The 26029-nt window shown below is 50.3% G+C and overlaps 2 protein-coding genes across 3 annotated transcripts; one reads left to right on the top strand and one right to left on the bottom strand.

Annotated features, from left to right (window-relative positions):
- Window positions 1-629: 629 nt before the first annotated feature.
- IL12A (interleukin 12A) lies at window positions 630-3030 on the top strand. The gene is made up of 5 exons (XM_015872202.2): window positions 630-1091; window positions 1863-1970; window positions 2071-2112; window positions 2205-2309; window positions 2490-3030. Exons 1-5 carry the CDS (start codon window positions 897-899, stop codon window positions 2655-2657), a joined length of 618 nt encoding a protein of 205 aa, XP_015727688.1. The 5' UTR covers window positions 630-896; the 3' UTR covers window positions 2658-3030.
- A 1671-nt stretch (window positions 3031-4701) lies between these two features.
- On the bottom strand, window positions 4702-25726 carry LOC107318421 (caspase recruitment domain-containing protein 8-like). Of its 2 annotated transcripts, none has more exons than XM_015872199.2 (16): window positions 25594-25726; window positions 13323-13354; window positions 12132-12185; window positions 11609-11680; window positions 11090-11119; window positions 9820-9870; window positions 9678-9721; window positions 9516-9565; window positions 9004-9224; window positions 8679-8929; window positions 7875-8009; window positions 7435-7573; window positions 7221-7274; window positions 7016-7099; window positions 6400-6672; window positions 4702-5809 (listed from the first exon to the last, which is right to left on the bottom strand). In XM_015872199.2, the coding sequence occupies exons 1-16, from the start codon at window positions 25683-25685 to the stop codon at window positions 5793-5795; spliced, it is 1599 nt and encodes a 532-aa protein (XP_015727685.1). In that variant the 5' UTR covers window positions 25686-25726; the 3' UTR covers window positions 4702-5792. The 2 variants fall into 2 exon arrangements, with proteins under 2 accessions (XP_015727685.1, XP_015727687.1); XM_015872201.2 differs by lacking the exon at window positions 25594-25726 and adding an exon at window positions 15280-15383.
- Window positions 25727-26029: the final 303 nt, after the last annotated feature.

Genomic DNA, 26029 nt, shown 5'->3' with positions numbered 1-26029 from the left:
GAACTGTGGGGATGTGGCATATGGGGACCTGGTTATGGGCATGGTGGGGTGGGGGCTGGGGACCTGAGAGGTCTTTTCCAGCCTCAGTGTTTCTAAGGGTAAAAAGCACAGTCTTCAGCTCAACATCACGCACAGCAATGGTCAGCCAAAGCTCAGTCAAAATGCTTCAGTCAAAGCAGAAAGTCACACACCAGTGTTCTAGCAAAGCATCTTCTGACACACCACCCACCTTCTTAGGGGAAATAAGATGCCCATTAAAATAAAATGAATCTGAAAATTCGATATAAAGAAAGCGCTTGGTTAATCCTGCTGCTTTCTAAGTACACAGGAAAACTCCCACTGACTTCATGGAAAGTTCAGCAGGGCCCTTTGGAAGGGCAGGGTGGGCGGCAGTCACGTACAGCACGAGCTAATGGTCAAATCCTTGGTGCCCCAAACCCACCAGACCAAGGCAGGCTTCCAGGTGGCTTAGTATGCACTGCTATCGATAATATCATTATCATATTAATTAATATAGATATATATTATAAATAATTAATATGGATTAGAAATGGAAAGCTTATTTAGGTGTCAGACACATGCTCTATACACTTCTACTCTCCCTTTAAAGCTGCTCCCCTTGTCCTATAGCTATCAGACAGCGTAAAAAGTCTCTCCCCATCTCTTTGTACATTTCCTTTAAAGGCTGGCAGGGGCTCCCTTGAAGCACTGAAGGGCAGCCCCTCCCTCCTGTCCCCACACTGCCCCAATGCCAGGACCCTGCGGGATTCCCAGCTCTCAGCTCCCCGAGACACCAATAAAAAGAGAAAGGGGAACTCCTACTCCTCCACCAACATAAAAGCAGCGCAGCCCCTACAGCAGCCACCGATCCCACATCAGTTTCATTGGGCAGAGACATGGCAGAGCACAGCGTCAGCACTGGGAGCAGAGCAGCATGGCTGGGGGTCAGGCACTGGGTGCTGCTGGCTGTGCTCTGCCTCCTGCTGCCATCCACATGGGCACTACCAACTCCTGCCCACAGCCTGGCCAAGGGACTCAACTGCTCCAGGGCACTGCTGGCCGCTGCCAATGAGGCACTCCTGCGGGTGCAGGTATGAGAGGGGAGGGTTGGTGCGTGGGACAGTGCATAGCCAGGAAGGAGATAGGTTGGGGATGGTGCCCAGAATGATGGGGATGGGCTGGGGATGATACATACCTAGTGAAGCAGAAGGGCTGGTGATGGTGTCCGGGTAAATGATGTGTTGGTGAAAGCAGCCGGGGTGATGGGGATGGGTTCCCAATGCTGTCCAAGCAGGAGAAACATTGGAGATGGATCCCAGGAAAGCAGGTAGATGCTCACTCAGCTCAGGGCAGGCTCCTTCTGAGCTCCCAGCAGGACTCTGTAACTGCTCGTAGTGCCCGCCCACACAATCAGCAGCACCTGTGTTTGCACAGGTGTCTCTCAGCTCCCATCCACTGCAGCAGGGTGCTAACCAATTGGACTGCTTACTTTTGAGCACCCGTTTTTCTAATACCTCTGCAGAACTGGCTCTACAGACACCTGCTCCCAAGCTCGTTGCTTTTGTATGCCGGTGCTCTGGCTTTGCTGTTACGGAGCCCTTCTGCCCCTAAAGCCCCCGGCAGCAGCATCAAGATGAGAGTTTCTGCCCAAGTCCCCTGCTAAAGTTGCAAACTTCATCTCAGAGCAGCACTGAAGAGTTTCCCAGAGTTGCTGTCCATCAGTGAGCACTGCCTCTGTATTTTCTTCTTTTCACTTTCTAGTGCTTTATATGCAGCACAATCATCGCATCTACTGATTTTGAGACTATTTGCTGTTTTCTGAAGCTGAATCATTTTCTCTTCCCCCCCACTTTTAAACACAGAAACAGGGGACGCTGGGATTTGAATGCACCCTTGAAGAGGTCGATCTTGAGGATGTCACCAACAGTCAGATCAACACAATAAAATCCTGCACATCTCAGGATCCGAGGGTAAAACCAACATAACCAACTTTCAGCATCGTATTTTCTCCAGAAGCCATATAACACATTGTCACTAAATGAACCTGTATCATTTCCTCTTTCTTTGCAGCCTGGAAACTGTCCAGTACTGGAAAGCTCTACTTTAGATAGGGTAAGCTGTGAGCTTCTATAGAGAACCCTTGTTTGGCACTTTGAGCACATAGAACAAGTTGCAGCATCTCATATTAACTCTGACTTTTGCAGAGCAAATGCCTGCAGGGGATCTATGAAGACCTGAAAGCCTACAAGGCAGAGCTGGGGAACCTCAAGGATCTGAGGGTGCTGACATCCATTGATGACATGATGCAAGTAAGCACTTCCTTTCTGCTCTTCCCATCTTTAATTGGGCTTTTAGGAGCAGCGCTGTGCTGTGCAGTTAGTCACTGGGGAGCTGGGAATTGGGATGGTCGATGCTGATTTTCCTAAGAGTAAAACTGGAAGATGTTAAGAGCTTGTTTGTCCCCCCACTGACCTCCCTCCCTATTGCAGGCCCTGCAGCCCCACAGCCCAGCCACACCACAGCCCTTGCCCAGCACCACCCTCGGCTCCTTCCAGGCCCGAATGCGGCTCTGCGGGGTCCTGCACGCCTTCTGCCTGCGCGCCGTCACCATCAGCAGGATGCTGGGCTACCTGAGCGCCCTCACTGCAGAGACATGAGAAGACCATGCAGCAGCACGGAGGTCCTGCTGTAGTTACTTATGAACCGCGTTGCGCTGTCAGTGCCTTTTAAGCTATCGCATCCAACTTCTAAACCTGGGGACAATAAGCTCTATTGTAGGAGAACACCCTCAGGTGACTGAATGCTCAGCTGTTATTCGTCTTCAGTATTTTATTTATTCAATTGTTAGTTCCTGAAATGGATATTTATAATAATCCTGGTTTATTTATGACGATGCTCCTTATTTATTCTATTTATTGCCTAATAAAATTGAAGCTGACATAAAAGCTGCAGTGACCTTTTATTGTTGTTCCTTGAGATACCACACACCTCAAGGAACACAACGTATCCCATCCTATTAATAGGACAGAATCACACTGATCAGACTTCTGGTGTATTCTCTATTCACAGAGTCATTATGGTTGGTAAAGAGCTCTGAAATCCCCAACACAACCCCAGCCCACATCCCTCAGTGCCACATCCCTGTGGTTCTGAACACCACCAAGTGTTGTTCAGAAGTGCTTGACCACTCTTCAGAGAAGAAACATTCCCTAATACACAGCCTGCTCTCAAATAAGCTGAGAACCATGGCACAGCGAGGGGGTCAGAACTAAAACTCCCATTTTACTCATTCATCACATCAGCTGTGCTCCCTGTAGCTTTGACTCTGGTGGGGGTAGTTTGTATCAGGTGTGTTAAAGTTGCCAGGTGTTGCCTAACACACACATTTTGAGAGCAAAAGGTTGCAGTTAGGAAACAAAATCAGCTAGCTTTGCAATAAGGGCCCCTTTAGAACTACTTCTTGTTTGTTCATTGCTGGAGCCACATCAAAACTACAGGTTGAAGTTGGCTGTGCTGCCAACCTCTTGTTCATGGCAACTTACCTCCACACTCCACAGCTCACATCTGATCCCTGCTGTGCAGCCAGGCAGCTGGCTACAGCCTTTCCCTTCCATCTCTTCCATTGCAGGGGAAGTCTTCCTCTCTTCTTGCAAACCCATTTGACATTGCGTGATTGGAGAGATTCATTTTTAAGAACCTGGCTAAGAAATAACCACCAAGGACATGCAAACATCCCTGTTCTCAGTGCTGGAATTCAGAAGAAATGAACCAATTGGGTCGTGAGCTCAGAAAGGTAAAGCATCATACCCTCCAACTAAAGCGTCTGGCATCGTGATTTACCATCTGCACTCAACAGAACCACTTGATAGTGCTAAAACTAGTACTGATATTTTGGGAAATGTATCCCCCTAATGCTCCTTTTTATTAAATAAATTGTTTCACTCTTTAATAGGGCAAAGCTGCAAAATGACACCTGCGTTCCTATTATTCGTGGCTTGGTGCTGCACACAGAGGACAACAGCTGTTTAATCACTTCTTAGCATACAGAGAGAAGCCCCTGTCATTTTGAAACAAAAACTGAGGCTTCAGTTGAAAACCCAGGGAGAGATGCTGAGACAGGCACCCTCCCACTCCCTCCTCCAAGCTCACCCCTGCTCTGCTTGCTGACAGGGGGCTCTCACCACAAAAGCAGAGAGAAAGCAACAGCTGAATTGAAAAGCTGTAAGAGAAGTGAAAACTTCAGCAGCAATGAGAGCAACCACTGACCAGCAGGAGCCTGCCTAGAGAGATGGGGACGCTGGCACTGCCCCAACTGCTGCAGGGAGGATGGCTTAAGTTGGAAGGGATCTTAAAGCCCGTCCCATTCCAACCCCATGTTGTGGGCTGGTTGTCCCTGATCAGTTTGGGCTGCCCAGGCCCCCAGCCATCCCAGCCCTGAGCACCCCCAGCTCCTCTGGCATCTCCACAATGTGTTCTTGTGCCCCACTGTGCGTTCCCTAAATCCTACACCATCAGAGGAGCCCACAAGGGATGCACACATCCCCAGCAAAGGGCCTGACCACAAACACCGTCTGACCAAGCACAAAGGGGTGAGAAGATGGTTTGTGACACACAACCAGCAGACAGCCATTAAGAGCTGTATCTCAGCAGACAGCTAAAAGCAAAAAAAAAACAAACAAAACACATTAAAAATTACACATAGGTAGCCCAAATGTTCTCTTTTTAATCCTTATATTTAAAAGTATGTTTGTTTGTTTGCTTTGCCATAAACATACATAGCAGGAGATGATGAAAAGAATCAGGTGTGTGCAAACAGGACACTTTCTGGTCATCATTCTGTTCAGCAAGTAATGTTATCTTCAGATCTTTTACAGCTAACTGTGTGCTACAGGTCCTGCACTCAGGATAACAACCATCTTGGAGATTCTGATTTTCTCTATTGTAGCTTAAGCCCCCCCCCCCCCTTCTATTCAAGTTAAAATTAAACGTGTAAAATAATAAAAATTAAAAAAAAGTAGTATAAAAAGTTCATAGTACAAAAAAAAATCATACAACATTAAAAAAGAAATCTCATAAAAATTGAGACAGACTGTACAGAGAGAAGAAAATCCCACAGAAGATTCAAAGCTGCCCGCAGTTCTTAGTGGTGCTACTGTGAAAGTGGTCTTCAGGTTTAAGAAACAGAACCACAGCCCAACATGAGCGTGTGGGGATATATATATATATATATATATACAGTGGTTGTGTATTAACAGTGATTCTGCAAAGGAATTTACCTGCAAGTTTAAGGAGTTTCTTCCCTGATCGTAAGCATCTCTGTGCAATACGATGTACCTCATGATTTTGACAGTTTCATTATTTTAAGGGGATGAAAGTTTCGATACAACTTTTCTCCCTTGTCTTTCCCTGATTCAAACAAAAATGTTTCAAGATAACAGTCATATACCTGATGAAGGTAAACCCATTTCTCCCAGTGCTCATTGTCTTTCAGGATTGGCTCAAACACGACAAGATTCAGTGGTGGCTTTTGGTTTTGGGCACGTCAAGCCTGGCACTTCCATCCAGCTGCAGTGACTGGTATCCAAATGTGTGAGTAATGACTCCCAAAATGCTACTTACACTTTCGTAGGTACAAAATTTCATTCACATTTCCTTTGAAGACACTCTAAACTTTCCGCTGACTGATTATGATTTGGATCTTCATCATAATGAAATCCCAGGAAAATAGCTTCAAAAGTTTAACCATTTGGGTGGGGAAAGTTCCCGAGCTTCTCATCGGCTTCTCCAACTCATCACTCAGCCAAAAAGCCTGGGGAAATGAGCACGCACAAGCACAAAGATATTATTTCATCTCTAGAGGTTATTACAAAGGTGAACGATAAGTTCATAAAAACCTACAGCAGTGCAGGGCCATGGCAATATACATTTCTGCAAGGTTCGGATGAGTGAGGGGATGTCAGCAGTGGTCCTCGCTTTGAAGCCAGGTTCCTTTTATGGAGAGTAAGGTGGGAACAAAGTTTTGTTGGTTCCAAAGCCAGAATTTATTATAATTTCTTTGGAGTTCTTATTTCCTCTTTGGACTCCCTCACAAATACCAAGAATTTGCCTGGGAATACAATGCCCATTAGTGCAAGGTCCCATTAAGTCAACAGGATTAGGTCATGGTCAAGTATTCTGAATGTAGGCAGGAGAAAAACATTACTCATTTTATAATATCATTTTCTGAAGGGAAATAGGAAAATGTCACAAGAAAGAAAATTGTCATTAATATTAGAAGGGAAACAATGTTGAGCTACACAAGAAAATGCGTACTGGGTATTTAGCGAACTCACTGACGTTCACTCTTAAAACACATCTGAAACTCAGTGATGTAATTGCACAAATACAACAAGCTGATACCTTCTAGTGCTTGCACTATTTCATATGACACTTTTTCTCTGAGACTGTTGCACAAGGCTTGTGCAGTTCCATTGCTTTGCTCTCTATCTCTCCACTTGCTTAACATCAGGAATTTCTGGATATTGACTTCATCTTCATTTGCTTGTATCTGCTGAATGTCTTTCATTTCCATCTGAAGACATTCAATGGCAATTTCTTTCCACTCCACGCCGAACAACTTTGCGATTACCATCAGCTGTCGATCGGTTAGCAAGCTTCCAGATTTAATCCCATCTGAAAAGACATAAAACAAAATCAGATCTAATATTGCTCATCTGATTAGACTTTTAATTTAACGAAACTATGGATTCTGTGCGGGGGACATGTAACAGTGGGGATCCAATTAGTCAGGCAGAAAATCACCTGAAGAACTACGAAGGCTCATGAAGGCACCAACTACTGAGTAACTGCAAGGTTATGTGGACTAAGCACTTTCCCTTTCCTTTACTCATAAACTGAAGTTCTGAGTGATGAAAGCTCTCCCTCTGGTGGCTACATGCACCTATCAGTAAATATCTACACGGTTATATTTGCTTATACCCAGATCTGGCATTTTAAATGGTACAGAGATGCTTACCTGTGTAATTGTTAGACCTCTGCTTTTTGCTACAGTGTTTCTCTTCTTCAGAAAAGCTGTTGGTTGATTTCCTTCTTTTGACACCTAAGGAGCAAAGCAGAATTGATGTTCACTCATTCATTCCACTTGCGTATCACTTGAGAAACAACAGCAACCAGGGCTCACAGAAAACAGTGAACTCTGAATCAACTTCAAGTTGACTTACTGCTTGGAATTCTTGTTTGCTCATTTTTGTTCTGATCATAATGTATCCAGTCACCTGGAAAACAGTTTTCAAAGAAAAACAAAGGGTGAGGTAGGAATCCCCGCTGCTGGGAAGGAGTTTAATGAATTTCACCCATTTTGGGGGCAGCAATACACCCCAACTCGTGCTTCTTTCCATCTGGAACAAGCTGCTACTCAAAGCACAACATTCTTACTTTCTCTTAGTTTTGCCTTCCATACAACTGCATCTGAATCCAGTTCAACCAAAGATAAGGTGAAGTCGTCAGGTTTCTCAAAATAGACTTCAATGTAACTTTTCAGCTTCAAGAGAGATCCATCAACAAATTCAATTTCCTGTAAAACAGCAATATTTTTTAAGCAGACTTTCATCCAAACAGAAATTAAACCAGAAGGATGTGGATGTAGACCAAACTCTGGTCTCCCCAATGTTTTGCCATTGACTCCAACAGTGTAAGGATTCCATTCCCAAGCTTTAGGTCTCTAAGAGGCAAATGCTTTCTACAGTGATGGCAAATGAATGTGAAAACTGCCCTTACAGCCAGTGCACACAGCAGAAACACAACGGGAAAGTATTTTCTGTCATGTTTCAAATCAAGCTGTGATGCACCAAATGGTGCTTACACAGAGAACTTACCTCTGGAGTTATTTCAGCTTCTGGTTCACAAATTAATCTGTATCTCTTTCCGTTCTGCAGTAATTTCTGGCACACGGGGGGCTTGTCAATTTTAATGAATTTCTTCTTGGAATGTTTTACCGCTCTTGATATATCCTGAAATTTTAAAAACATGATAGATTACTCCTGTCAGTAAAGGAACTTATATTTACAACCCGCATCGCTCCTCACGGCTCCTTGTGTCCTTCTCTACCCACCCCTACAAAGCACCACACAGCACAAAATGCTCCATACTGAGCACAAAACTTGAGGGGATAGTGAAGATTCCTTAAAAAAAAGAGAATTACACTATGTCAGTAACATCAGAAGGGCCTCATAACCCAGAAGGGCTTCATAACCCAATAGGAAGCAGCTGTTATTAGCTGCTGTCTCTTCCCACACTGGTCTATGAGGGGGTTGGTGAGAGGACAAGTGGTGCAAGTCCTGAGCTCCGTGAATTTTCCAAGAATATTGCCTTGGACTCACAAGGACAATTGAGTCCAACTTCTGGCTCTGCGTATGAACACACAAATCCAAACCCTCTATCTAAGGCCAGTGTTCAAATAAGCCTTGAGTTGCAGCAGCTTCAGGCCATGCCCATTGCCCTCTGGTAAAGAACCTCATCCTGATTTTGGTGTCAAACAGATTTCTGATGTACTTTCATTTTTCATACTTTTCATAGCAACATGTGAACAAGCAGATGGGCCAGTACAGCTGCTTACATATCAAATCCTTCCCTTCATATTCAGCCTACAGTGAGACAACACCTGCCATGGTGAACCCTACCTTGATGAAGGAGTCGTTGTTCGTCGCCACATAGACCCGGAACAGCAAGGAGGGGTCGTCATCAATGGCCTTGTAGAGGATGACAGCTCCGTGGTAGAGCAGGGGCTCCTCACTGCGGATGAGTGGCCCAACAGGGGACAGCGAGCTGACCAGCCATCGCACGTGTGAGGCCGAGAAGTCCGTGGATGGCTCAATGGCCGCACCAGCACCCTTGATGTGCAGCACCTTGAAGGCCGGATGGGAGCCACCATCTATGGGGACACATGATGGCACTGTCAGCACACACAGCGTGGTCCAGCCTGCCCACCTGCATCACAGGACTCACCGCCGAGGCAGAGGGAGTGCGGGAAGGCGATGGAGGTGAGGGCGGAGGGCACCTCGCAGCGCACATCGAACAGCGGGCCGCCCACCACCCACGGCGGCTCTACCAGCCCCGCGTATTTGCTCCAGGACAGCAGGGAGTAGTTGATGGTGACGGCCTTGGTCACCTCAAATATCAGGCCGGTGACACTGCACTCATATGTGCCTTCTGCATCCAGCTTCATCCTGCTCGGACAGACCCAAATAGTCACTAATGAATGATTGGCATTTTAATCATTTACAATTATTAATTAATTATGGCAGTGAGATGCACTTGAAGCCACCCTGAGAGCTGTCAGACAAGGATCTACAGGCAGCTGGTGTGAACTGCTTATTTTTCAAGATTTAGGGGCATCTTTCTTTATTGCTATAAGTGTATTTGTGCAGCAATTTTTTCCCCCACTTAATTCCAAGGGAGAAGTATCTTGATGGGAACACCATAAACGTATACCATTAAAAAAAACACCAAAACCATACAAATATTGTCCTCCTGAAAGCCTTCTTGGGGTCACTTGCTCCCTCTGGGCCTATAGAAACAGATAGAATAAAAATACATATTGAAGAAGTTGGTGAGAAAGCAGCATTACAATTTGCAGGTTCTCTCATGCAAAACGTGTGGCTTTCTTTTCCTAAACCTACATTTTCTTTTCTGCAGTGCTCACAGTGGGGCAGACAGTCCGCTCCTAGTGAGAGAACAGGAAAATCAGCTCATTAAAACCAAAGTAATTAAGTGCTCAGTGAAAAAAAGAATTAAAAAGCAACACCTTCATAGTTTTCTTACCATCCGATTCATTGCAAACTGGCTGTGATTCTTTCTTTTCTTGTTCTTCATCTGCATAAGGAAGTGTTAAAAGCCCTCATTAATAGTTGTTAATAGTGGAAGATCTCACTGAGAAGGGCCACCTTTTACACAAGGGAAAAGACTGGGGGAAAGAATGGGGACAGCTGCCTCTGCTCCAGGCTCTGCCCATTCCAGCTTTATGGGATCTGCAGTGTTTGCACTGCTTCTGCCTGTGGAGGTGTGCAGTGGTGCACTGTGCAGCAAATCCATCCCATAGCCTCCAGGCAGCATGCTCTGCAAGGACAACCCACCCATTCCATTCCCCTGCATTAACAAAGGAATACTAAAGAGACTATTCTTTACACCACAGTGTCTGTGCCAGCTCCACACAGCCTGGGCATGAAGCTGGGCATGAAGCTGGGCACCCGGATATGGGATTTGTCAAAAGCTCCAAACTTGCCCACAGTACTGGGAATTTTTCAAGGGGAAAAGAGCAGACCCATCCCCAGGACCTACCACCCTACCCAGCACCAGCTCCAACTACTGAATGGAAGATGGGTACCACCTCCATGGTGAGAAGGGAGCCACGCTACAGCAGCACACTCCTCCTTACAAAGGTTCAAAAATGCCTGAACCCATCTCACCAAACTCCAGCACAAAAGCAAGCGAGCAGAGCAGAGATATGGGGCAAAAGTTTTTGGCCTGAAGGGTTGAATTGTGCAAAAGCAACGGGTAGAGCTCCTGCCAGCAAGCATTATGCAATGCAAACAGCACCAACAAATGCAGTCCTTGCAGGCAGGCTGCCCAAACCAGCCTGCTACACCAGCACTTCCCAGGTAGGCAGACAGGAGAGAGGTAGAAAATCCATTATTATCTATGGGAAGCACCTGGAAAACATCATGGAAATACCCAGGCAGTGAGCTGGATCCCAGCCTGCAGCACAGCTATTTTGGGCATGGAGCAGCAGCTGGGATTGCTACGAGCACCGTACAAGAGAGGAAGCAGGGCTGAGCAGCGCGGGCTCTCCCTGGCAGCACTGTTAATTAATTATCAGTGTTTTGCACGCCTCCATTCGTACCACGCATGCGCTCTGCCTGCACAGCGGTGCTCTCTGCAAGCGTTTGTGCCCTGAGGAGCAGAGGTCACCGGCTGTGCCGGCACCTCGTCATTGCTGCACGCCCTCGTGCATCCTGGTTGCAAAGCACTCATCCATATCAGCTCCCAGACACCTCCAAGAGCGGATATGGTAAAGAAAGAGCAGCACACTCACCTGACCGCCTTGTGTCTGACTCCTCTGTATCTGATGAGAAAAAAGCTTTCTAATTATTTAGTCCAGACGATCGATGCTGGGTGAAAGCAGGATAAATAAGCTGCTCGCGGTGCAACCCACACAAATGGAAACCCACAGCCTCCTCACCAACAACAAACGCTTCCTTCAATTCTGCTCCCGTCCATCCTGTTTTGCCACTTTTGCTGCCAACTGTTCAGCAGATTTACATCCTCTTTGGAATACGGTTGTAGTGTACAAACATCTGCACGCACTGTGTGCATGAGGCCAACGCCACACGAGCTGCTGCCCCCCATTACTGCAAAACTCAGCGCTGTGTGACTATGAAATAACGCACTCACATAAATACCATTCTGCTTTTTGACATTCAGTCACTGGCTTAACAGTTCTGCACAATAACTTGGAGACGACTCCCAAAGGGGGAAGGAAAAGAAAGTGGTTTTAAACTGAATTTACATGTTCAAAAGAGAAAAGATATGTGAATTGCAATATAGTGCCCACCTGAGTCATCTTCTGAGCTGCTGCTGGAGCTGCTGCTGGGGCTGCCAGAGCCACTGCCGGAGCTGCCTGCTCCTAAACAACAGGGAGAGTTAAAGAAAGCGGTGCCAACGGTAAGTAAGAGATGCACTTAGAAATTTAAATGCATTAATCTGGTGTTAGGTAACATGACACAGCAGTTAGGTAACATGACACAGCCACGCCCAAGTAGTAGAGATCAGCATCAGAGACTTGGAGTCACTTGGAAGGTGCGTGTGATGCTCAAGGTGCATTATTTTGATGGCTGATGTCCCAAACAATCTGAAGCTGCCCTGGAGGTCCCTGCACCCCCACATGTCCTGTTCCACCATCTGAACTGCAGTGTTTCCCATGGGAGAGGCACCTGTGGGTGCTGGTGAGTACCACCGTGCTGTGACCATGCACACTAATAAAAGCCTTCTTACAAATCTCAGAGTCATGCTCGGGGGTGGGGGTGGTTTGGGGGTGGTTTGGGGACTGGGGGTTTTCTGGTCCCACATCTGCTCACCTGCTGGCAGCTCCTCTGCACAGCCCGCGCTCTCCTCGCAGGAGGTCTCCAGTTCTGCAAAAGAACAACAGCCGTGGGTCACACATGCACATTTTGCATGAAAAAAAGGAACTTCTGTGCACCTACAGTCAAAGTTCCCTCGCCTCCAGCGTCACATTTTACGCGGGCTCTGTGCAGAAAGAGCTGACTGAGCCACTGCCATCTGTGTGTCAGCCTCCACCACTTCCTTGAGCACCAAAAATACAGCAGCTTGTATTGCTCCGAATCAAACTGCAGCTGGGCTGGTCTGCAGGGCCGTGCAAGGGCACAGAGGGTATGCAGCCATGCAGCGGGAGGGCAGAGGGCTGCAAGGATTGGAGGGAGGGAAGGAACAGACAGATGGACACTGTCCCATGCACCCACCAGGGTGAGCAGAGCAACTTTTTGGCCACGAGGGCACAATGCTGGCAACTGTTGGCCACCTTTGCAGAGCTCCTTTCCAGCAGCTCAGCCCCCAGCCTGTACCGATATGAGCAGTTATTCCTCCCCAGCTGTAGCCTCATCAGGTCCCTCCCCAGCCAACCCTCAGCCTGTCCAGGTCTCACTGGTGTGCCAGCCACCCCTCCCAGCTCCATGTCACCATTGAAAGAAGTGGCAATGAGGGACATGGTTAGTGGGTATGGCGGTGACAGGTGACAGATGGACTTGATGATCTTAGATGACCTTTTCCTTAAATTATTCTGTGATTCTATAATTGCCAGCCAAGAGACACACCAGGGACCAGCATCCCCTGTCCTCCATCCCACCCCAAGCATCCCAACCTCAGTACTCAGAGCAGGGCCTTACAGAACAAAAGCCCTTCCTCTATGATTACACACTGAATTTCCTGCATGAGGTCCAGCACTGCAGGTGGTGCTCACTGAGCGCTCCAGTGTGGATGCACAGAGGTTTGGCAGTCACCTACTGAGCTATCAGTGCAAAGCCAATTCCTCTTTGGGCACTTTTGCACTATGCAGATAACTGGGAACAGATAAATAACAAAGGAAGACGAATTTCAAAAGTAAGTATAATGTCTCAAAGATCCTACCCACGAAATTAAAGCAGTGAGCATTGGCTTTTCTATAGGCAGTAGTTATTAAATGGTGCTTTTCGACCTGGAGAGTGGGAATTTCTAACCCCCAGCCCACTCTGTACTTCTCAAAGTTACTGTACCGTGTTCATCTGCAGAGATGGATTCGATTCCGCTGGAAGACAAAATGGGAAATGCATGAGAAGGCCGGGCAATCCTCTGCCACCTTTCCATCCAAGCCGAAGAACACAAGGAAACCAAGCGGGTTTTAAGGCAAGTTCAACAGTAATGACAAGGGATGGTGCTTAAGAATACATTTTCTCAAATGCTGCTCATGGACTTCATCTCCTGCCCTCATCACAGCGCTGCTGGGGACTCTGACAAAGGGCTTCCCATGAGGGCAAGCCTTGGTCCCCAGCCCCTTTTTCTCTCAGGAAATGTAAGGAGTGAGCAGGAACAGGAGCCTAACAAATAGTCCCTGGTGGTTTTCAGCCCTTCGCTCCACGTTCAGGCCTGGAAGAGCAGCAGGATGCAAACATAATTCATCTTCTTCAGCAATGTATGGAGCTCAGACAGACCTGATGACCCAGAAGTGGCAAACGGCTCCAACGTGACCCTGACCACCTGCTGGCAGCCCATGGCACAGCCAGGCATCTGCACCGTCCTTTATCTCCTGAGAAAGGAATTTACTATTTCCACCTTTTAAGGACCAGACGTGGAAACCGTTCCATGCAGCTCCACAAAGCCATCCCACAATATCCATCAATAAGCCAGCAGGTGACATCCGTCTGTGCTTCACTTTGCAATCAGAAGTAAACACCCAGCACGACTGCCTTCCCAGCAGCAACAAAATAACCTTTGCAACTTCGGGCTGAGGAACAAGGAGGGGAGGAGGTGGAGCAACGTGAGCAGAATGGAGCTGCTGCAGTTGGGTGAGGGACACAGGTGGGAGTTTGATGGAACAGGATCCGAGTTCACACCTGCATCTTGCAACAGCTACAGAGGGAACCTGCAAGGCTGGGAAAAAGCTGTGCAGCTCCACCGGGTGCTGAGCAAGGTCTGCCTGCAGCTGGCTGATTGCCCTGCACTCCTCATCGGCATAAAAATACATCGAGGAAGAGAAATTAAGTGAGAAAAAAAAACCCAAACCAAACCAACCCAGCACTATTGAGTGCAACAGACTTAGTCTGACGATCCGTTAATTACGGAATGACTCTGGGGAAGAAATGCAGCTCCAGCTTTGTCTCACATCACGTGAGAGCTGCGCCGTTTGGTTCAGCCCTCCCCAACCAAAAGCAAAACAGCTCAGCCACACTTTGCAGCAAGAAGATAAACACTGTCCTCCGTGCGCCGACCCGCAGCTGCTGCCAGTCTGGGACACGGGCAGGGAGCAGACGGGCTGCGGGAGCGTGGGGTCGGGTCCAAACCCCACTGCGGGGAGCGGGGACGTGGAACGGTGACAAGGAGCAGAAATGCAGAGCGGGAATGGTGCTGGCTCACAGAGCGCTTTTGTCTGCTGGAGATGATGCTGGGGATGGCGGGCGGCAGCATGGCCGGGCCCTGCTCTGGAGCTGGGTGTATGGGGAGAAGGTGTAAGGGCAGGATCCTGCACCACACCACCATGGGGGCTTCCAAGGGGGAGTGGGAAGGGCGACCGTGAGCTTGGAGCTGAGCCAGCGAGCGGGAGGAAGCCATTAATGGGGTGCAGGGAACGGGGAGATGGAGGGTGGGGAGAGACGACGGGTGGGGATGGTGGTGGGGGGGGGGGGGGGGCAAAGAGGACGGGAGGATGCAGGGGGATGCAGGTGGGGGACGCGGAGGGGGAGCGCGCTGCGAGGCTGGGGGGGGACGGGAGGGACGCTGGGGAGGGACGCTGGGGAGACTAGGAGGGATGCTGGGGGGGATTGGGAGGGGCTGGGGGCTCGGTTTGGGGGGTAAGGAGAGGAATGAGGGTCGGGGAGGTGCAGGTGGGGGGTTGGGGGCACAGGGACGGGAACGGCGGGAGGATGCACGGCCGGCGGGGGGGAACGAGGGATGCTGAGCAGGGACCGCGGGGCGGGGGGACACAGCCCCGGTTCCGTGGTACCGGGACCCGCTCACCTGTCGGGCTCCGGGCAGCGGCGGGACATCGCGGCGGGAGCGGCCGGACGGCGGGAGCGAAGCGCCGCCCCCACGAGTGAGCGGGGGCCGGGCCGGGAGGAGGGAACGCTCCGCCCCGCAGCGTGGAGCGGCCCGTGTGTCCTGTGAGCCCGGTTATGGGAGGGGGAGGTCAGGGGGATACACGACGGAGCGGGGAAAGGAAGGAAACCAGGAACGGCAGCTCCCCGCTACGAGCGTCCGCTGCCCGAGCGCTGGCGGCAGGCGGTGCTGCTCGGTGATGGGGGAACGGGAAGTGCCGGGGGCCGGCGTGCTGCGATCTGCCTGTGCAGGAGATGCTGGCAGGGATGGTAATAAAGGACAAGCATAAAAAAGGCAACAGGAAGGGGGGGGTGAAAAGAAAAAAAGGTAAAACCTAAAACCAGTCAAAACTTGCAGAAGTACAGCAGGGAAATGGTGATGAAAACAGGATGAGATGAGGGGCTGCACCTGAAGAAGTGCTCCTGGAGAACCTGGGCATCACTGCAGTGTGTTGCCCCAGCAGGGCCGGCAGCCCCCACACCTGCAGAGCTCCAGGCGCACTCCAGACAGACCCTGTGACAAAGCCCACCCCCAATCCTTCCCCAGGCCCAGCTGTCAGGTTCATGTTGCTGTCCCAGGGTCATACTGATGCCTCCAGGCCGTCAGGGCCCTCCCAGCAGTATTTCTAGTCCTGGCCCAGCGCACACCATCACGCTCTCCTCATGTCAGCAGCCCAAACACAACTCTTCTGGACCCTCGCCTTTCCCAACTAAATCCGGGTGCTGGCTGGCAGTGGGGTGCTGTCAGCATCTCCCCTCTTACACAGCCAGCAGAATGCTGTGCTCCCTATCTGCCCCATGCACAGCGCAGAGAAAAAGATAAGCTGTATCAATAAACATATCAGTAAAACTCACTCTGAGGAGTGTTCTGGGTGCCCTTGAAGTGTTCAGTTCCCACGTTCCGCCATCAGAGGGACAAATGGAGCCGGCTTCCAGAGCTGCTCCAGCACTTGATGTGGAGTGTTGTTGCCCTCAAGGGGCTCCGTGATGCTGGAAAACCCCAAATACATGTGCAGAGTTGCAGGAACAAGCTGTGAGGCCTGGGCTGCAAAGCTGTGCTGAGATAAAACCCATCTCATGCAAAGCTCTGGAAAAGCAACACAAAGAGGTCAGGTGAGGAAGAAAGAAGGTTGTGTTACTGCAGGAAATCCCCTGGCAGGGAGCACAGGGAAGTCCAGCTGAAAGGAGGCAGAAAAGGTTTGGTCCCCATGTGCAGGAGCAAGAGCAATGACCTCGTTGTGGCATTGTAAGTGCTTACAATGAGACACAAAAAAGGGTAAATAAGGAAGAGAAACAAGATAGAACAGGAGAAATGAGAAAGCAACAGCCTTACAATGCAGAGACTGAGCTTTTGGTTTTGTGTTTCCCGTGAAGGCTGCAGGCTCGATATAACCAGCCCTTGAGAAACAGTACAGCTTCTCTTAATGCCAAACTGCAGGATGGTGTGGGCATGTCCTGTGTGCAGACCCAAAATCATGTGGGGTATTGCTGGCATGGGGCCACCCAGTACCCACTGAGAACTGCTGGGGGGCTGGGAAATGCTCCCTGAGAGCAAGCAGTACCTCGTGGCACAGAGCTTCACATCTCCAGAGCGTGGCTGTCAGAGGTCCCTGCTTTGGGTATTTTTAATGTTCATTTCAACAGCTCTTGACTCTTCATAAGCTTCTGGTGTACGTTCCTTTGCCATAGGGGCAAAGCTTAGCACAGTAGTTCAGGGCAGTCTGAAAGCAGCAGCGCTCACCTCCAGGTGCAGCTTGGATGGTCTTCCATGGCCATGGCAATGAGACGCCCCTTTTCTCTGCATGGCCCCATATCCTGCCACCATCCCTTGTTCTTCTCCACTGCAGATGCACAAAAGTTTCTGCTGTACGGCTTGGACAGGAGCAAGAGCAGCACTGGTGCTCCTGGCATTGCCCCTTTGCTGGTTTGAGCTGTGGTGAAGCCTGCAGACAGTCCAAGGAGCACATGCATCACTGTGCACCTCAGTACAACAGTGCATGTGTTCCTGCAGTGTATGGGATCGTGAACAAAGGGAGAGAACTCACTGGAATGTATTGAGAGTATGTGAATGTATTTGAATGTATTCAATATTCATGCAGGCAGTTGTGAAAGCGTCCTGTGCCAAGCTTTAAATGTGGGCTGTAGTTGTTCACTGAGGATAATGTGTTGCACTGTACTGCTCAGTGCCTTTCAATTGAAAATTAAGGTCTTTTCATTCGAATGACAAACGTGGCACATAATTTGCATGGGATCCCTTTGCAGTCAGTTTAAGTTTAGAACCAGCTGTGCTCAAACTGCGGAGACATCATCTAGTCAGTCCTGAGACTCCTCCTTATCCATCCCTTCACTTAATGCCCCTGTTAGCATCCAGCTCTGTAACCGTATCAGTAGCTTTGCCCAAGCCCTGTCCATCCTATTTCTCATTGCTATGAAATTAGATTTCTCCTCTCCAGCTCTTGCTTGATCCTGAAGTTAAACAAGCTCCTCCAAGATCATTACTTATTGATAGGAGAAGAAATCAGTCCTCCTCCTGAAAGGCAGGGATCAATCTGAATGCTGAAAGCTTCCAACAGCTCCTGGTTCCAAGTGCCCTAACTGATCCCTATAGCTTGATGCCAGGCTGGGCATGACCACAACTAACAGTCCTGGATTTTCACCCCAAAAATACTGCTGTACCTGCTGGGGAATGGATAGCAGCACATTCATCTGCCTGCTGCTTTATTTCCGATTTCCTAATTGCATGCAGCCCTCTGTACATCACACAGCCACGGGCTGCTTCTAATTTCCACCCCCTTCTCCAAAGACAGGCCTTGGTCTCACACACATCACCAGCTGCGACCTGGTACCATCACTTAGAGTGGAAATCACAACCAGACATCGTCTGCATGGAGGAGAAAAGGCCGGAGACACATCACTGCGGGTGCTGGGACACGGGAACCAGTGAACGCCTGTCATGACATCACTGCATTTTCGGGATATTTGCTGTCCTCCCTCCCTGCAGCTCCTGGCACACACCGTATCGCAGAGCTGCGCTCCTCATCTCGCCTCTTTGTGCCGTGTGGGGGCAGTGTGCGAGCAGCAGTGACGGCGTTCCCAGGGATGTCCCAATGTTACCAAAAAGGCTTCAAGTGCTGCGCTCAGACCGTCTGTACAGCTGAGCGCCAGCAAACACGGCCTCCCTGCCCGGAGCCAGGACGGGCAGCGAGAAACACGAGGACTTTGCCTTCTTAAACCACTGCCCAAAGCAGACACACAGACACGGGACGGGAGCAGCTAGCAGCTTGAGCCATAGGACACAATGGGACAAGCAGGGCGGCTCAATGCAGCTCCTCCATGGATGTGGTGACCAGAGCAGCTACAAACATTGAATTTCTCTATGCCAAGCCCTGCCCTTGCCCTCACTGCCCCCAGGGCCATGCATGGCACAACGTGAGATCAGAATCTCTGCACGCAGCACCTTGGGGTGTCCTTCTCTCAACAGCAAAATGATGCATTTTCTGTACTTCTATCCTGACTCTTCACAATCTAAATGTCAACCATCCCAGATGGGATTGAATTAATAAATCCAGTGTGTGCAGAATGCCGGGGTCAGTTTGGAGGCGGAGGAAGATGACAAATCAGTTATTATGGCTCCTGAGGACCCAGGCTCCTCATTTCCCAAGCCTCTGCCATCTGCCCCCCACCATGTGGGTGCCCCACGCAGCCTCACGGGCTCCCAGCTGACCCATGGGGACACAGCACCGGGGGCTCTGCGGGGCCATTTCCAGTTGGTGAGCATCCTGCAGCACCACCCCCGCACAAAGGATTCAACTCCATGGTAAAAATAGCAGCTGCAGACTGCCTCGTCCCACTGCCCTCCGTGATGCTGAGCCTCCACACTGCCCTGAGCAGCCAGACTCCGTTTCCATGCTGCACTTCTCACGGTTCACGTCCAGTGGCAGTGTGGGGACGTGCGATGCTTCCTGCACCAGAGGGATGCTCTGGGCTGGGCACGTCCTTCCCCACCCCCGCTGAAATAAGTGGTGTTTTTCCTCCTTTTTCTTCTTTGTTAAACTTCCTATTGACTCAGTGATGCCCTGACCTGCCTCATTTTGGAGGTGTGTTGTGTTTATTGCCAGCAAAAAATCCCTCACACAAGGGCAGCATCCGAGTGAGAGAAGCTCCGTTTAACAAAAGCATCTTAATGCAGAATGGAAGGGAAAAAAGGGAGAAAGTTTCCAGTGGGACGGCACTCCTTTCCCATGGTGGGGGCTCACAGTGATGCTCTCCTTGGTGAGGTTCCACCTGGGGCACCTGAAATCCCTGTGCAGGGGATCACAGAATCATAGAACCACAGAATGGCCTGGGTTGCAAAGGCCCACAGTGCTCATAGAGTTCTAACCCCCTGCTGTGTGCAGGGTCACCAACCAGCAGCCCAGGCTGCCCAGAGCCACATCCAGCCTGGCCTTGAATGCCTGCAGGGATGGGGCATCCACAGCCTCCTTGGGCAACCTGTTCCAGTGCGTCACCACCCTCTGGGTGAACAACTTCCTCCTAAGAACCAACCTAAACCTGCCCTGTTTCAGTTTAAAACCATTCCCCCTTGTCCTGGGATGCTGGGGATGCAGTCAGAGGACTGGGGCCATCACTGCACGCTGGGCTCCAGCACACAGACATGGTTTCACCTCCTGTGCTTGCGGTGACCCCAGGATGTGTGTGCCCCGTGACTCATGCGAGTCGTGTGGGTGGCAGAGGGACCGCGCCGAGAGGAGGAGGAATGGGAAGGAATCTGCTGCTATATTTAACCACAAATAATAGGAAGAGGCTGAGCTTTGGAGCTAAGTTGTAAATAACAGTGAGATGAAATCATCTCAGAAGTTCATGACTGTATCGCTGCAGCCCCTAGAGAACGGTGTGACTAACGAGAGCTGCGGCCGGGAAAAATGCTGCCCCCTGTTTTAACAAAAAAAGATGTTTTTTTTTTTTCATTTTTCCAGAGCACGGCAGCGATTCCTCCTGCTGTGACAAATGATGCTTTATGGGCCTTGAGCTCTTGCTGTGTTTTAACATGTTCCAGCATTTCTGTGCTCACACCATAACACTGGTAATCAACAAATGGCCATGCAGCAAATCCTGCTTGTTCTATGTGTTACCTTTTAGATGAGCATTAGCTGTAGAAGAGCTCGGTACTTACAACACCAGAAGCCTCAGCCAAAACCCAATGGGATCCTCTGGTCATATAATGGGATCCTCTCCACCATTAGGATGGTTCAAGTCCCAGCTGCAGTGAAGGAGAATGCTTAGATCCCAGCCATCATTTCACTCCTGGAGAACACCCAGAATTGTTAAGTAGAAGAGAATACCTGGTGTGGGAAGGACTGGTGGCCATGCACACGTGCTCGAGCCTCTCTCACTCACTTTCCCCCTTTTTAATAGCCTAGAAGAAAATATTTGCTGGCAGTAGAGATTTCTGAGCTGTGAGGTAATGGCATACACATGCAGAGTCATCTTCTTGTTTCTGAAGCCTATTGCAGTTACAGATGTGCTGAGAAGTATGCAGCAATAGAGCTCAGCTCTGTGGTTTTAGTTGAAGCAATTCAGAGCTCACCCCAGCTGAGCAGGGATGGGAGCAGGCCGTACCTGGGCACTGCCATCAGCTCCTGGTCTTGCAGAACTTTTAACAGCTACTTATTCTTCACTTTGGCAAATTGGTTTCAATGTTGTGACGTCCTTCAAGGGTCTGTTTCCATCTCAGATCTATGTTGTTATCCAGGGCTGTGCTTCCCTCCTTGGAGCTACAGGATTATTCGTGCTGCAAACTGCTGCGCAATGGGCCCTGCCAAAAGGAAACTTCCTCGTTGTGCTTCTTCCTAATTACTTTACCCATATTTGGAGGAAATGTAAAAGAAAGGGCAAGGCTGATGTGAAGTATCATTCTAGCAAGGGCAGTGCAGGTAGCAGGCTTTGTGAGGATGGGTTTAGAGTTACACAAATGCTGATGGTCGCCAGGAAAATGAAGCCCTCTATAAAATAACTATTTGGCCAGGTCAGCTCTTCGGCGCCGGTTGGAAGTCAAGCCTTTAATAACTGCTGCTCCAAGGGGCTGATGGATTTCTGCAGGGGGCATTTGCAGGATCGATGACTGCACAGTCCTTGCAATGCTGGTGAGAGGCAGCTTTGGCTCCTTCCAGAAATGCTGAGACTCCAATGAATGCCTCACATCTTGCAAGACACACGTGGTATATCTGCGTAGCCACAGATTCTCACAGCCAGTCCCAGGCCATGCTTTCTGCTGGGAAACACCGACCATGGCAATGAGCTCTTCTCTCCAGCCCTCTATTTCTGGGTGTTTTCCCAAAAACCAGGCCGCTTCCCCCCTGGTCCCAGCATGCACATCGCTCTCCCAGCATCACATCCAAAGTTTATTTGGGTTTGTTTTTTGAGGTCTGTGGAGGCCACAGTTGCAAGAAATAAGTTGGAGATGCATTACCAGCTGTCCAACTAACTACCAGAATGCCCATTAAATGTAGATGTCCAACTGATGGGTCGATGGTTGGACTCAATTTTAGATGACCTTTTCCAGTTCTATCACTGAGACAGCACCAGTGCACAGAGACACTTGTTATTTTTGTTAGCTGCTTGCATTGATCTGCCAGAAGCTTTTGGTGCTCTGGATCATTATTTATGAAGCTTTGAGCTCTTGAATGTGAGCTCTAATAGAGACGCCATCCCCTGGCTCTAGGCTTGCTTGTTTAAGAGAACTTTAGGAGCCTGGCCCTGAGCAGCTCTCCCCAAGCTGTGGCACATCTGGCTGCACAGCTGGCAGCCCCGCTGCATCCATCCCTGCTTTGCCTACCCAGAGCTGCTGGTCCTCAGCCACGTCCTGTGACAGGGGGCTCCCCAAAATGTCAGTTTTCCTGAGCCATCAGCAGGCCTTAATATTTCATGATGCTCTGATGCTGAAGATACAGCTGATCAGAAAGGCTGTTAAAATGCAGCACTTTATTAATGCTTCGCACTGTGCAGTGCTGGTTACTCACCTCCGTGTTTGCCATAAAGATCCCATCAGTGATTCTCCAGAGCCTCATGCACTGCAGAGAGCTGTGCCCACCCTGGGCTCACAGATCCAGCACTGCTCCACTATAAGAAATGCCCTAAGCAAGAAGGAAATTCTGCAAGTGATATCCGTGAAGATGATAGGAAGAAATGGATTCTTGATTACTGCATGAACAGCTGCAGCCTCTGCCCGCAGCTGCATGCTGCACAGAACCATTTTTTACCACTTTGTTCCTGAATGGTGTAAAATCTGCAGCAGATACAACATGTATGAGGTTACCCAAATGCAAGGATGACAGCAGGAGCGTTGCTCATAGCTAGAATTGAAGTCACCGCAGGTCAAGTAAACAGGGCAAAGGAAAACCAATCCAGCACCCGGGACCGTGACGCCGGTGGTTCTGCTGCTGCCGATCAGATTTGGCTTGGTCACCCAAAGGGAAGCTGAGCAGAAAAGCACTGATCGTGTTGTGCCATGTTTCACGTGAATAAACTTTTCCATGACCAGAACAGAGCCCACTCTCCTCTCTCGTTTGCCTGAGGAGTTTTGCAGATGAGCTGATGGAAATCAGCAAACAAGACAGACAAGTGTGTGGGATTGTTGTGGGACCACAATGAAGAGATGAGTCAGCCCTTAGCACTGGTCACTGCGAGGTGACATGGGGTCTTACTGGCCTTCCACCAATAGAAGCTATGATGGCAGAAGTGAAAATCAACAGAAAGGCATAAACAGCTCGTCCGCCTGGACCTTGCACATGCAGCCAGATACAAAGTTCTCTGTTGTAAGTGGTGAAATCAGCGGTGGGCTCTGCACCTGGCACTTCCCATGGGTTGCTCAAGGTTTGGGTCCTGCTGATCCGCACATCCTTGGGTACCACTCATCCCTGTGCCCTTGGGTACCACTCATCTCCAAATCCTCAGGTTCAGCCCGACGTTCTCAAGCAGAGCTCATCCCCAGATCCTTGGGTCCATTCACGCATCCTCTGCTATCACTCATCCCGGCATGGCTCAGGTTGTCCCCACCCAAAGGAAGACCCGTTCCATTTTGGAACACACTGACCACGATGTTCAGGCATTGGGGTGGCCCCACCGCTGACTCCAGAAGGAGCTGCCGAGCTGTGCGGCTGCCACACCGCTTCTGGCCCTGCGCCCCATCTGCTTCACCGCCGCCGCCCCATTAGCCCATGAACTGCCGCCAAATGGCCCCATCAATTTTTCATCAGGAATCAAACCTGATAAAACCCGGCCGTGCCTCCAGGTCGCGCTGCCGACCCCAGACCTCGAGGTGCGCGCGGGGACCCGCGGGGTTGGGTGCGGGGATGGCGAGCGGGCGCGGCGCGGCGCCGTGCGGGGCTCCGTGCGGGACCAACGGGGGGTGTGCGGGGCCGGGGTGCGGCGGGGCGGGGGTCGGGCCGGGGGCGGCGGGGCGCGCCTGGCTGCCGCGGGCGCGGTGGCTGGCACGGAGGCTGTCGGCTCTGCTCGTGCTGCTCGCCCTGCTGGCCGCCGGCTGCCTGCTCCACCGCAGGGCTTGCCCCGCGCCACGGCCCCGTCGGAACGGCTCTCACCGGCCCCGGCAGCACGGCCCCGCCGCCCCGCAGGGAGAACTGCGGGAAGAGCTTGGTGCGGGGCTGGGGCTGCCGCCGCTGCCCAGCTACGAGAAGGTGAAGCACCTGCCCAGCTACGAAGAGGCGCAGCGCTGCCCCAGCCGCCCTGCCCGGGATGAGGATGGGGAAGGCTGGGTGTGCGGCTGAGCACCGGCGTACCGGAGGGATGCAGCGGGCCCTGCTGTGCTGGCATCCCCGGGACATGCTGGATGTGCCGGATGTGATGGGATGGGGGACAAAATGGGCTACGGGACATGATGGGACACTGGCCACAATGGGATGCTGGATACGATGGGACACTAAACACAGTGGGATGCTCATGTTGGTGGTTCCCAGGAGGGATGTGAGCTGGACACTAAGGGCCCCAGGAGGGCCAGGACTCAATAAAAGCCCCCTCTGCAGGGGACGCACCATTCGCTGGATACAACAACCAGAGGACACCAGGGTCTGCAGCAGGGACCTTCCTGAGGGACACCGGGCTCACATCACACCCCCACAGAATCCAGCAGCCCCGGAGCCGCTGCTCGCCTCCCTGCTGTGAGCTGGACAAGAAAAGGGCTGAGTTGCCCAGGGTTCCTTTGCATGAGGGGAGCGAGTCCTGAGTGAGCGGGATGAGCAGAGAGCCAGCACAAAGGAAGGTGGCAGCCAGGGACAACGCGTGCATTGAAGGAAGCTGACTTGGGGACATCACCTCTTGCATGATGACATCATTAAGGAACAATGACATGAACAGCTGTCTGCAGCTCAGTCTGGGCCCAGATCACAATGTCATCAGCACAACACGATGAGCTCAGCCTGCCAGAGCCATCACTCTACAAGGGTGGGAGCAGGAGGCAGGGGCAGCAGGAGCCTATTCCTCCCACGACCCTCAGCATTTATATGGTCTCATTCATTTCTAATCAAGGCAAATGGAGGAAAGCAACCTCCACTGCTTGCTAATAAAATCCTGGCACCCTCTGACAGCATGCTCTTTATTTCCCTGAGACAGCTGGGACTGAGGTGAGGCCTTGTTTGTATTTTTCAGGGGACAGGGAGCCCAACAAGCGTGAAAAGCCCCAAGGAACATGAGGCAGAGAAGGAAATCCTGTTCTCATCAGTCAGCACTAGTCCTGTGTGGGCAGTGTAAGGCTTCAGGGTAAGGAATTTGGTAGCAGCCTGACGAGAGAACAGGATGGCTATGGGCAGTCTTCCTAAATGAATGAGCCATTAAGCTTTTCATGAAGTTTTTCAAATAGCTACAAGATGGCCAAGGGCAGAATGACCAAAACTGCCAAAATTCAGAGAAAACAGACCTGACCCTGCATCGCTTCCTCACATGGAGCTTTTTGGGTGATGTTAACCCTGTGCTTGTGTGAGGATGAACGAGAGCATTTCCATCTTCCCAACTAAACAGGCAAACCACAGGGAATGCGTGCTGCTGTCCCATTTCCCCATCCTGACCAGCAGGGTCAGAGATAAGGTGGCGTTCCTTCAGAACTTGCTCTACTTTTCCCCCCATTTTCCCTTCTATTTCTAGGTGCTATCATCAAGATTTACCAAGAATTCCATATTAAAAAGCTGCAGCAATTCTCAACCCCACCTTCCTATGCCCTCAGTTTTACCTTTTCCAAGCCTGGTCCCACAGCTGTACTCGCAGGGCTTGGTGTGCACATGTGCTACCAATGTAATCAGCCACCGGGTTCATACCCAACATGCAATCTCAAAATCCAGAATGCGCTGAGCTTCCAATCCTCCTGAAAAAGGGCAGGGAAACAGGCTCAGCCTCCTGTGCACAATGAATAACCTTTGTGAGTCCAGCTGCATAACTTGATGTTCCAACCCCAGAACATCAAGGCCAGCACACACACAAGCCTTTGCCAGGTCACAGGTAATGGGTATTTAACAGTGCTATAGGCTGACCCCAAGAAAAGCAACACTGAGTTGAGTTTCTGAACTTGGTATCACCACTAAGCTGGTCTTTAAAAATGGCTTACATTGCATTGCAAATCTGAGCCAGGGTTCATAAATTGAACATTAAACACTTGCCATTAGTGATAT

Source organism: Coturnix japonica, chromosome 9 (genome assembly GCF_001577835.2).
Source record: "Coturnix japonica isolate 7356 chromosome 9, Coturnix japonica 2.1, whole genome shotgun sequence".
NCBI classification, from domain to species: Eukaryota; Metazoa; Chordata; class Aves; order Galliformes; family Phasianidae; genus Coturnix; species Coturnix japonica.
Note: the sequence above shows the minus strand (reverse complement) of the source record. Positions and strands in the feature narration are given on the sequence as shown.